The 12605-nt window shown below is 40.1% G+C and overlaps 2 protein-coding genes across 2 annotated transcripts; both read left to right on the top strand.

Annotated features, from left to right (window-relative positions):
• The first annotated feature begins 829 nt into the window (after positions 1-829).
• On the top strand, positions 830-1863 carry LOC114916669 (uncharacterized). Its single transcript, XM_083064841.1, has 2 exons — positions 830-1446; positions 1692-1863. Exons 1-2 carry the CDS (start codon positions 830-832, stop codon positions 1861-1863), a joined length of 789 nt encoding a protein of 262 aa, XP_082920967.1.
• An 8876-nt stretch (positions 1864-10739) lies between these two features.
• On the top strand, positions 10740-11386 carry LOC145952899 (uncharacterized). Its single transcript, XM_083066007.1, has 2 exons — positions 10740-10855; positions 10967-11386. The coding sequence occupies exons 1-2, from the start codon at positions 10853-10855 to the stop codon at positions 11369-11371; spliced, it is 408 nt and encodes a 135-aa protein (XP_082922133.1). The 5' UTR covers positions 10740-10852; the 3' UTR covers positions 11372-11386.
• The last annotated feature ends 1219 nt before the right edge of the window (positions 11387-12605 follow it).

Genomic DNA, 12605 nt, shown 5'->3' with positions numbered 1-12605 from the left:
GTCTCATACTCCTATAATTAGCAAGATGTCTGAAACCGGTGGTGGCTCAAAGTCTTCGAGCAATGCAGTTTCTTCTTCCAGAGCAAGGAAAAATGCCCTTGGAAATAGGACTGACATGGGTTGGAAGCATGGGACAGATGTTCTAGGCAATGGAAAAAAGGTGAAGTGCAACTATTGCACAAAAACTGTCAGTGGGGGGATTTTTAGATTTAAGCGTCACCTTGCTGGTACTAGAGAAGATTCTGAACCATGTGCAATGGTACCGGAAGAAGTTAAAATTCTAATGATGAAAATTGTTGCGGAGGCTAAAGAGACATCAATGAGGAAAAAGAGATTGGTTGATATTGATGAGGAAGATGACATAGAGAAAGAGATGGACATGAGGGCTTTGACAAAAGGAAAAGGAGTTGGTAGTGCTGGAGTTCAAATAACATTAAACCAAATGATGAAAAAAGACTACAAGGACCAAGTTGATCAACAAGTTGCAAGATATTTTTACACAAGTGCCATTCCCTTCAATTCCATTAAAAATGTAGAGTTTATAAAGATGTGTGAAATGATTAGGAGACATGGAATTGGTTATAAACCCCCTTCTTATCATGATGTGAGGGAGAAGCTTTTGAAACAAGTTGTGATTGAAACTGATTCAATGCTTGAAGAGTTTAAGAAGGAATGGAAGAGGACTAGTTGTTCAATCATGTCTGATGGATGGACAGATAAGAAGAGGTGATCAATTTGTAACTTTTTGATCAATAGTCCTAAGGGGACAGTCTTCCTATATTCATTAGACACATCTGACATCTCTAAAACAGCTGATAAAGTTTTTAAAATGTTGGATGATGTTGTCAATTATGTAGGAGAAGAGAATGTAGTCCAAGTTGTCACAGACAATGCTGCAAATTACAAGGCAGCAGGTGAAATGTTAATGCAGACACGGAAGAATTTGTATTGGACTCCATGTGATGCCCATTGTATTGATTTGATTTTTGAGGATTTTGAGAAGAAGCTAAAGGTTCATGAAGTGACTATCAAGAAAGGAAGAAAGATTACCACCTACATATACTTTAGAACAATGCTCATTAGCATGTTGAAGAAGTTCACTAAGGGGAGGGACTTGGTTAGGCCCGGTATAACTAGATTTGCTACTGCTTATTTAACTCTATCTTGTCTCAATGATAATAAAGCATCATTGATGTGTATGTTTAGCTCAAATAAGTGGAAATCAAGTAAGTTTTCCTCTACATCGGAGGGAAGAAAGGTGGAAGGCATGGCTTTAAATAGTCGTCTATGGAAGAACATAATCATACGTCTCAAATCCGTTGTTCCTCTTATGACTGTCCTTCGCTTGGTGGATTCTGATGAAAAACCTTTCATGGGTTTTATATATGATGGGATGGATTGTGCCAAGGAAAAGATAAAAATCAACTTCGGCAATGTTAAGAAAATGTAAACTTTTCTTAGTTCTAAACTATATCTCTATTGAAATTTAATGATCTTATTTAGTATAGTTATGTACTCGTGTTTCTAGTATATGATAATGGCAATATTCCTAACTTGTATTTATTTCATATTTATAGTTATGAACCTGTATGGAATATTATTGATGAAACGTGAGATAAACAACCCCATAGACCCTTACATGCAGCTGTATATTACCTCAATCCCCATTTCCATTATGACCCTAATTTTAGAGATGATGATGTTGAGGTTAAACAAGGGTTATACAATTGTATGACAAGGTTGGTGAGTGACTTGAATGAGAGGAGCAAGATCGGTATGCAACTTGCTGAATTTCATTATGCTAGAGGGTTGTTTGGTCTTGATACTGTAGTGGCTAGTAGGAAGATTATGCTTCCTGTGTAACGACCCGCCATGGTCTCTACACTTAGTGGAATCGCAGAGAATATTAAACTGGATAACACATACATACAGACATAAATATAAAGATCAAAATAATTAAGTTTCTGTATACAAAATAAAGCACCATATATGTACAGTCATCCCAAAATATTCCTTAGTGCCGGTCAAGCTCAAACAAAAATTGTTACCCAAAATGGTAACTCAAAACACGAGGCTCAACTACTCGTCTCGCAGCGGCCACCTCTACTCCAAGCTATCCCTGACCTGCTCCCATACCAAGTATGATCATCGCAGTTCCACCACATTGAAACAGAAGGATAAGCTAGAGTTCAAAAATCAAACATACAAGTACAGAATATAATCTATATTACACATGCATCCCAATCAAGTCCCTAAGGAACCTTCCATCTCAATCAATCATCCATTCATCAAACATGAAGTCAAACATCGTACACTTCATCATCAGGACAATCATGCAATACATGCAACTCATGACAGATATCCATGCATATCAATCATCTAATGCGTCGTCACGCATACACCTAGGAGATCTCCATAATAATAGAGCTGTATAAGTGACATTCCATCCTACCGAAACTACCCCAACCGTTTTCACGCCCAATGCGCCCGCTCGATCACAGCTAAACATGATATAATCCTCACTCTGGTTTACTCGGATGATGTCACTTACACACTTGGAAGTCCAGATCCACCGTCAGGTATAGCATAGCTGGATACTGGCTTACCACGACCTTGGCATGCATTAACCAAGTCAATTGTGGAGTTTGCCCACCGACTATCCGCAAGGATCCACGCACCTTCCCGAGTACTTGGTTAAGGGAATAACCCTCGACCTCATACCTCACTCCAACACTAGCTAAGGACTTAGAAGAGACTCACTCAACCCAGTGGCCTATCTGAGCACCACTCTCCCAAATCCAGTGGCCTCCCAGAGCACCACTCTCATATATCAGTGGCCTATCCAAGCACCACTCTCAAGAGACTCTATGTGAGCTCTTCCAGTTCAAAAATATTTTTCCTCTCCTCAAGTCCTAGGCTAGACTCATGCCATAAGGCATCACACGCAATCATGCATCATACATCATAATGGTCTGCCTACCATCATGATCAACAATCATACACATGTCATAAGACATCACATGCAATAATGCATCATACATCATAAATGGTCTACCTACCATTATGATCAATAAACATACATATGAATCACACCTCACCATACATCATATATCATACATACATCATCTAAAACTTCAACTTTAAACATGCATAAGCATCAATTCATTCATAAACATATTCACGCCCAGCGTAACCTAAGCTCGCCCAGCCTAATCCCAACCTGAGAGTCCTAAGACTCATCCATGCCCAGCGCGTTCAACTCACGCTCGGTGTCCTTGAAACATAGACTCCTAAGAGTATCCACGTCTGACGCAACCAAATCACGTCTGACCCAACATCCAATCCGAGAGCCCTAAGCTCTCCCACGCCTGGCGCAGTCAACCTGCGCCCGGCCTAAATCCCAGTTAGAGAGTTCAAAACTCTCATCCAAACTAACAAATTCAGCCACATGCAAACACAAAACACAATGCATAGGCTCCATACGACTTAAAATAAACTTAAATCTCACATGCATCCAACCTATGCATCAAAATCATCAAAATCCTCCTTTTTCTCAAAACCCCAAAAATAAGATTTTCTTCAATCTATCTATGGATTCTCAACATTCATGCACCTATTGAGTCTCTAAACTCACATGCAACCTAAACAACAAACATTCTAGCTTCCCTCACCTGAAGGTTGGCTCAGAATAGCCAACAACTGTGACGAAATAGAATTCCCTTCCGAAGCTCAACCCAGAACTTCAATCCTCCCAAAGCAAGCTTCCTAGTCTGAATTTTAAGAAAAGCTAGAAAGCAATAGTGATTTAGAGGAGAAAAGGAATCATACAGAGAAATTCGGGAGAGAAAAGAGCTCACAGACCCAGAGACCTTCTCTCTAAAACTTCTCTCTAAAAACTCCATTCTCCTGAAGGCCCCCAACCCCTATTTATAGACTTTTTGGATTGGCCAGAACGGCCTGTACCGATATCGGAACGGCCCGTTCTGAATTCCCTCAACACGCACAAAAATCACCTGCAGAACGGCCTGTTCTGAAATCAAAACGGCCCGTTCTGGAACTCATCCAGAACGACTCGTACTCCCCTCCAGAACGGCCCGTTCTCCATCCAGAACGGCTCGTTCTCTAACCAGAACGGCCCGTTCTCCACTACAAATTTTAGTTCAATTTAATAGCTTGGAACGGCCCGTTCCAGATTGGGAACGGCCCGTTCTGGGCTTCTAAATCAGCCACATTTTTTTTCTACGTTACAATACCTCCCAACAAATAGGAATTTTCGTCCCCGAAAATAGGCTTACCTGAAAAGAGGAATGGATATTGTTCCTTGAACTGACTCTCCACCTCCCAGGTAACCTCACCAGTAACTACATCCCAAACAATTCTCACCAAGCTGATGGACTTGCCACGAAGCTTCTTCAACTTGTGATCAATCACAGCTACTAGTCTCTTCTCATATGTCAAGTTCTCTCTAACTTGCACCTCATCCATCTCTACCACTTGACTCGAATCTCTAATGTACTTCCTCAACTGTAAAACGTGAAACACATGTTCTCCCTCTTTAAACTCTAGAGGTCTCTTCCTCCTAGCTAGGACTTTTGTCGACTCTGGGTAGCCCTCAACCTTTACTGAATCTATCTTACCATCTCAGTAGTCTAAAGAACTAACTCTGGACCAACCACTACTGACTCACCTTCCTGATACCAACTTAATGGAGTCCTACACCTCCGCCATACAAAGCTTCAAAAGGTGTCATGCCAATACTCGCATGATAACTGTTATTGTAGGTAAACTCCACTAATGGTAACACCTCCCAACTACCTAGATGATCCAACACAAAATCTCTCAAGAGATCCTCCAATGACTGAATTGTCTTCTTCGACTGACCATCTGTTCGTGGATGATAAGCTCCCTCAACCTCAACCTTGTCCTCAAAGCCTGGTGCAGAGTCTGCCAACCTGGAAGTAAACCTTGGATCTCTGTCAGAGATAACACTAGAAGGAACTCCATGCAACCGTACTATCTCTCTAATATACAACTGTGCAAGCCTATCCAAGGACCACCTCTTGACAGGAAGAAAGTGCGCACACTTTGTCAACCTATCAAAAATCACCCAGATAGAGTCACTGTTCCTAGCTGTCCTGGGTAACCCAACCACAAAGTCCTTAGTGACACTATCACACTCGGGAATCTCCATCAGCACTAAGCTCAAAACCAGTTCCCCTCTTGATACCAAGAAAATCTCAAAATTCTCAACAACTCTGGATCATGTAATTGCTTAGTTCCCACCTGTCTCAAAAACTCATTAATTATGGTGATCATACCACAACTAATGTGATCTTGAACAACCTCCACCTCTAGTCTCAATCTCTGAACTGTTCAATTAGCTCCAACTACCTAATCATCATAACCGACACATGAATGGATTTCCTACTCAATACATCTGCTACCACACTCGCCTTCCCAAGATGATACATCAACTGGAAATCAAAGTCCTTTAGGAATTCCATCCATCTCCTCTGCCTCATATTCAACATCTTCTGATCAAACAGGTACTTTAAACTCTTGTGATCACTGAATACACAAAATCTCGCACCATACAGATAGTGCCTCCACGACTTCAAGGCAAACACCACAGTTGCAAGCTCCAAATCATGAGTAGGATAATTCCTCTCATGAGTCTTAAATTGCCTCGAAGCATACAATACTACTCTCCCTTCCTGCATCAACATACAGCCCAACCCTTGGTGAGAAGCATCATAGAACACATCAAAATACTCACCAGTGTCAGGTAACACCAAAACTGGAGAAGTAGTCAATCACCCCTCAATTCTTGAAAACTCTGCTCACAAGCGTCCATCCAAACAAAAAGCTAATCCTTCCGAGTCAGTTAAGTCAAAGGCATTACTATTCGAGAGAAACTTTCTATGAATCTCTGATAGTAACCCGTTAACCCAACAAAACTCCTAATCTCTATAACAGTCCTCAGACGCTCCCACTGAATCACAGCCTCCACATTGACTGGATCCACTGCAATCCCCTCTACCGATATCACATGCCCCAAACCTCACCTTAGACAACCAAAACTCACACTTGGACAGCTTGGCATACAACTACCTCACCCTCAGCACCTCTAAAATCAACCCCAGATGTTCACGGTGATCCTCCAAAGATCTAAAATACACCAATACATCATCAATGAAGACCACCAAAACCTGTCCAAGAATGACCTGAAAATCCTGTTCATGTAATCCATGAACACTGTTGAAGCATTAGTGATACCAAAACGCATCACTACGTACTCACAGTGACCATACCTATTCTTGAAAGTAGTCTTCGGTATATCACTCTTCTTTACCCTGATCTGATGGTATCTGGATCTCAAATCAATCATCAAAACACCGAAGCTCCCCTCAACTGATCCATCAAATCATCAATCCTCGAAAGTGGATACTTATTCCTTATTGTCAACATATTCAGTTGCCGATAATCAACACACAAACAGCTCCACCATCCTTTTTTTACTAACAATACCGGGCACCCCAAGGAGAAACATTGGGCCTCACTATCTGTTTCTCCAACAAATCCTCAATCTGTGTCTTCAACTCTACCAACTTAGCTGGAGCCATCCTATAAAAAGCCACTAATATCGTTCTTGCACCCAGTACCATATCAATGCTAAACACAACATCACGCATAAGTGGCAATTCCGGCACATCATCTGGAATACCTTAGGAAACTCAATAAAAATCTCAATCTTAGTGATGGCCCTCTCCGTCTCAACACTCAAGGCGACAAACAACATGAAGCACTCAGCTCCATCTCTCATCAACTACTCAACCTGACCCGCTGACAACAACACCTCATCCTCCAACTGAGGAAATACCAACTCTCTTCAAGCACAATCTATAAGGATGTGATGGGCAGATAACCAATCCATCCCTAAGATTATGTCAATATCTACCATGAGCAACACAATCAGGTTCACTCAAAACCTCCTACCAAACACCTCCATCAGGAATCTCACACGCATCTCCAATGTCACCAAAGAAATTGAAGTCAGAGTAGATACATACAAATCAACGTGCCATGCAGACACCGACAACCCAATCTCCCCACACAATTCAACAGAAAATAAATGAACGTGTGGCACCAGAATCAAACAGGAACAAAACATCCTCACCTGCTGCTTTCCCCTTCCTCTTCACCAAATTTGATGAAGTGGAAGTCTCTACACTTGACAATGCAAACACTCTCCCCACAGATGTAGGCCTGGGTGGCCTCGGGGCACTCCCAGATGAAGTCGGCGGTGTCTGACAATCTCTGAAAACGTGGCCTTGCCTGCCACATCTGAAAAAAACATTCCTCCCCCCCGAATAGGAACAATCTCTAACCATGTGAACTTCTTCACATCTGTAACACTGCACTGACTGTGCTCCACCCTGAGGAGTAGCAGGACGAGGTCCCCTACTAACAGCACCCCTTTGAGACTGAACAGGCCTATCATAGGGTCCTCTCTACTGACCTCCCCTCCTAGATCCGGATGATCCCTCCTGAACTCTAGCAGCCTTACTGCTGCTACCACCACCCTTCAATCTCTCAACAGTTTTTGCCTTCTCAACCAAGATAGGAAACTCCACTATAGACATAAGGACTATGACACTCTTCAGCTCATGCCTCAACCCCTCTGCAACTTCCTACATCTTCAAGCCTTAGATACGGCATGAGAGTAGAAACGAGCCAGATGCTCAAACCTCATAGCATAATCTGGAACAGACATGCTCCCCTGCTGCAGTCTCATGAACTCAGCCTCCTTAGAATATTTAATGTTGTTCGAGAAATACTTCTCCAATAAAACTCTCTTGAAGCAATCCCAATCTACAACCACACCTCTGTTCTCTATCATCTTCCTGGTGCCTCTCCACCAATACACAATCTCGCCCGCCAGCATGTATACTGCATAGGCCAACTTCCTCTCCTCAGAAAATCTCAAAACACTGAAGATCTTCTCATTTCACACAACCACAAATCTGTCACATCGGGATTTGAATCCCCCCTTGAACTGAGGAGGCTAACATCTCCTGAACTCTACTAAACCTCTCCCATCCTGAGAGACCACCAGTCTAGTTGCCTCAACCGCAACTCTACCCGCCTCCATCTGAGCAAAGTGAGCACTTTGCTACCGCATCACCATGGCCATCATCTCCATAGCCCTAGTGATCTGATCAAACTGAGGCCTCACCATACTAAAAGAATTCAAACATTCTTTTACTAACACATCAACACTACAACTCACCAATACTAACACATATCAAAGATATGACACAACAGAAACCTAGAAGGATCACTCCCCACAGAGTGTCCCAAAAGACTCGACCGGCTCTGATACCATAAAAGTGTAACGACCCGCTATGGTCTCTATACTTAGTGGAATCGCAGAGAATATTAAACTGGATTACGCATACATACAGGCATAAATATAAAGATCAAAATAATTAAGTTTCTGTCTACAAAATAAAAGCACCATATATGTACAGTCATCCCAAAATATTCCTTAGTGTCGGTCAAGCACAGACAAAAATTGTTACCCAAAATGGTAACTCAAAACACGAGTCTCAACTCCTCGTCTCGCAACGGCCACCTCTACTCCAAGCTATCCTTGACCTGCTCTCATACCAAGTATGATCATCGCAGTTCCACCACATGGAAACAAAAGGGTAAGCTAGAGTTCAAAAATCAAACATACAAGTACAGAACATAATTTATACTACACATGCATCCCAATCAAGTGCCTAAGGAACCTTCCATCTCAATCAATCATCCATTCATCAAACATGAAGTCAAACACCGTACACTTCATCATCAGGACAATCATGCAATACATGCAACTCATGACAGATATCCATGCATATCAATCATCTAATGCGTCGTCACGCATACACCTAGGAGATCTCCATAAAAATAGAGTTGTATAAGTGACATTTCATCCTACCGAAACCACCCCAACCGTTTTCACGCCCAATGTGCTCGCTCGGTCACAGCTAAACAGGATATAATCCTCGCTCAGGTTTACTCGGATGATGTCACTTACACACTTGGAAGTCCAGATCCACCGTCAGGTATAGCACAGCTGGATACAGGTTTACCACAACCTTGGCATGCATTAACCAAGTCAATTGTGGAGTTCGCCCACCGACTATCCGCAAGGATCCACGCACCTTCTCGAGTACTTGGTTAAGGGAATAACCCTCGACCTCATACCCCGCTCCAACACTAGCTAAGGACTTAGAGGAGACTCACCCAACCCAGTGGCCTATCTGAGCACCACTCTCCCAAATCCAGTGGCCTCCCAGAGCACCACTCTCATATATCAGTGGCCTATCCAAGCACCACTCTCAAGAGATTCTATGTGAGCTCTTCCAGTTCAAAAATATTTTTCCTCTCCTCAAGTCCTAGGCTAGACTCATGCCATAAGGCATCACATGCAATCATGCATCATACATCATAATGGTCTGCCCACCATCATGATCAACAATCATACACATGTCATAAGACATCACATGCAATAATGCATCATACATCATAAATGGTCTACCTACCATTATGATCAATAAACATACATATGAATCACACCTCACCATACATCATATATCATACATACATGATCTAAAACTTCAACTTTAAACATGCATAAGCATCAATTCATTCATAAACATATTCACGCCCGGCGTAGCCTAAGCTCGCCCAGCCTAATCCCAACCTGAGAGTCCTAAGACTCATCCATGCCTAGCGCGTTCAACTCACGCTCGGTGTCCTTGAAACAGAGATTCCTAAGAGGATCCACGTCTGACGCAACCAAATCACGTCTGACCCAACATCCAATCCGAGAGCCCTAAGCTCTTCCACGCCTGGCGCGCTCAACCTGCGCCCGGCCTAAATCCCAGTCAGAGAGTTCAAAACTCTCATCCAAACTAACAAATTCAGCCACATGCAAACATAAAACACAATGCATAGGCTCCATACGACTTAAAATAAACTTAAATCTCACATGCATCCAACCTATGCATCAAAATCCTCCTTTTTCTCAAAACCTCAAAAATGAGATTTTCTTCAATCCATCTATGGATTCTCAACATTCATGCACCTATTGAGTCTCTAAACTCACATGCAACCTAAACAACAAACATTCTAGCTTCCATCACTTGAAGGTTGGCTCAGAATAGCCAACAACTGTGACGAAATAGAATTCTCTTCCGAAGCTCAACCCAGAACTTCAATCCTCCCAAAGCAAGTTTCCTAGTCTGAATTTCAAGAAAAGCCAGAAGGCATTAGTGATCTAGAGGAGAAAAGGAATCATATAGAGAAATTTGGGAGAGAAAAGAGCTCACAGACCCAGAGACCTTCTCTCTAAAACTTCTCTCTAAAAACTCCATTCTCCTGAAGGCCCCCAACCCCTATTTATAGACTTTTTGGATTGGCCAGAACGGCCTGTACCAATACCAGAACGGCCCATTCTGAATTCCCTCAACACGCACAAAAATCACCTGCAGAACGGCTTGTTCTGAAATCAGAACGGCCCGTTCTGGAACTCATCCAGAACGGCCCGTTCTCCATCCATAACGGCCAGTTCTCCACTACAAATTTTAGTTCAATTTAATAGCTTGGAACGACCCGTTCCAAATTGGGAACGGCCCGTTCTGGGCTACTAAATCAGCCACATTTTTTTTCTACGTTACATCCTGCAGAATGGTGGGACTTCTATGGGGATGGATGTCCAGAGTTAAAGAAGTTTGCAATCCGTGTACTAAGCTTAACTTGTAGCTCTTCTGGATGTGAGCGTAACTGGAGTTCATTTGAAATGGTAATTGAATTAATGTCTTTGTTCTTAGTTGTTAATTTTTAATGTTTAGAAATTAGAGTTTTAGCCTTATAGGTAATCTTGAAATGTTGGTTTTTGTATTCTATTTTCTAGGTTCATACAAAGAGAAGAAATCGCTTGCATCAAAGGAAGATGAATGATTTGGTTTATATGATGTATAACTTGAAGCTAAAGAGTAAACAAGTGAAAAAAAATCTTGTTATTCCTTTTGATGAACTTCATTCTGATGATGAGTGGATAACTGAGGAAGGAGATGCTATTTTTAATGGAGAGAATGTCCAACCACCACTTAGGGATGAAAATGAAAATGTGGATGATGGTGGAAATGCTGAACTAGTTGGAGATTCAACCAATCCAACTTTAAATGACCTTGAGGATTTGGTCTTTGATAATGTGAATATTGAAGAACCCTTATCATCAAATGAAGAGGATGAGCTTGAAGAAAATGAAGATGATGATGATGCACATGCATTTGTTGAAGGATTGGACTTTGATTGAAAAATTTAGATCTTATTTTATGTTTTTGATTTGTGGACTTATGTGTTTTCAACTTTTGGTTGTTTATGTATGGTTAAGATTTGTATTATGACATTTTATTGTTGTTATTTGACTTATTTCAGACTTAGAATGTTGAAATAATGATATCATATTATGTGTGTTCATGTTTTTTAATATCTTTTAATATTAAGTAGACTCTTACGAGTCTACGAGTCGAGTCTACGAGAGCTCCACGAGTTTGTGTAGACTCTCGAGTTTGACAACCTTGGCGGTACGGATAGTACAATATATATATATATATATATATATATATATATATATATATATATATATATATATATATATATATTACACAAACTTAATAAATGTTATATTATTTAATATTAATATCAATTAAAATTACTTATGTTTTTTTTTCTAAGCCCAATTAATTAATTATTATTTATTATAAATAACATAAAATTTTTATTGTCATCTAATACAATCATAATTATTATTTCAATGTATATATATTTTTTAGGGGATTCAATGTATATTTATTAACTACTACAAATACATTATAAATTATACAAGTAATATATTTCTTATTTTTATATTTTGATTTTTCTATACAATAATGAATAGTATAACATACTAAATAAAAAATATATTTTAATAATATTTTTACTAACACAAATAATACTACTTTACAATACTTGAAAATATCACTTACACATACATGAATTTTCTATCATTAATATACTCACAACAAATTATATTAAAAATTGTAAAATTTATTAAATTATCAGCAAATATATTTTAAAATTTACTTTATTTACTCTTTTTTTTATTTCTACGTTATGTTGATCTATGTCTACTTTATATGTACATATTACTTAAATTTACAATATACAATATATTTAAAATTAAAAAAATGATATACTTACTTGTAAATATTTTCCAACAATAGATGCATATCTTTTCTAACTTGCAAAATAATACACTCAAATAATAAACAAATAAATACATAAATATATCATTTAATAACTAAATACATTTTTATATTTAAAAAATAATAATTAAACTTATAGAATGAAGCAATAGAGGGGGAGGGACATAAGGGGAGGGAGTTGAAGAAGTAGTATTGAGAGAATGAAAACATATAGGGGGAGGGCGCAGGAGAAGGTCAAAAGGGGGAGGGGATATTTATGGAGGAGATGGGGAGGGAGGGGGAGCAGGAACTACTGCGGAGCAA

The sequence above is a fragment of the Cajanus cajan genome, chromosome 10 (genome assembly GCF_000230855.2).
Source record: "Cajanus cajan strain Asha chromosome 10, NIPB_CcT2T_4, whole genome shotgun sequence".
Taxonomy (NCBI): domain Eukaryota; kingdom Viridiplantae; phylum Streptophyta; class Magnoliopsida; order Fabales; family Fabaceae; genus Cajanus; species Cajanus cajan.
Note: the sequence above shows the minus strand (reverse complement) of the source record. Positions and strands in the feature narration are given on the sequence as shown.

Excerpts from the sequence above, each read along its gene's own strand:
- LOC114916669 (XM_083064841.1), top strand. The coding sequence starts at position 830 with ATGTTGGATGATGTTGTCAATTATGTAGGAGAAGAGAATGTAGTCCAA. Across the intron at positions 1,447-1,691 it reads TTCGGCAATGTTAAGAAAAT|AGATGATGATGTTGAGGTTA; the intron begins GTAAACTTTTCT and ends CCCTAATTTTAG.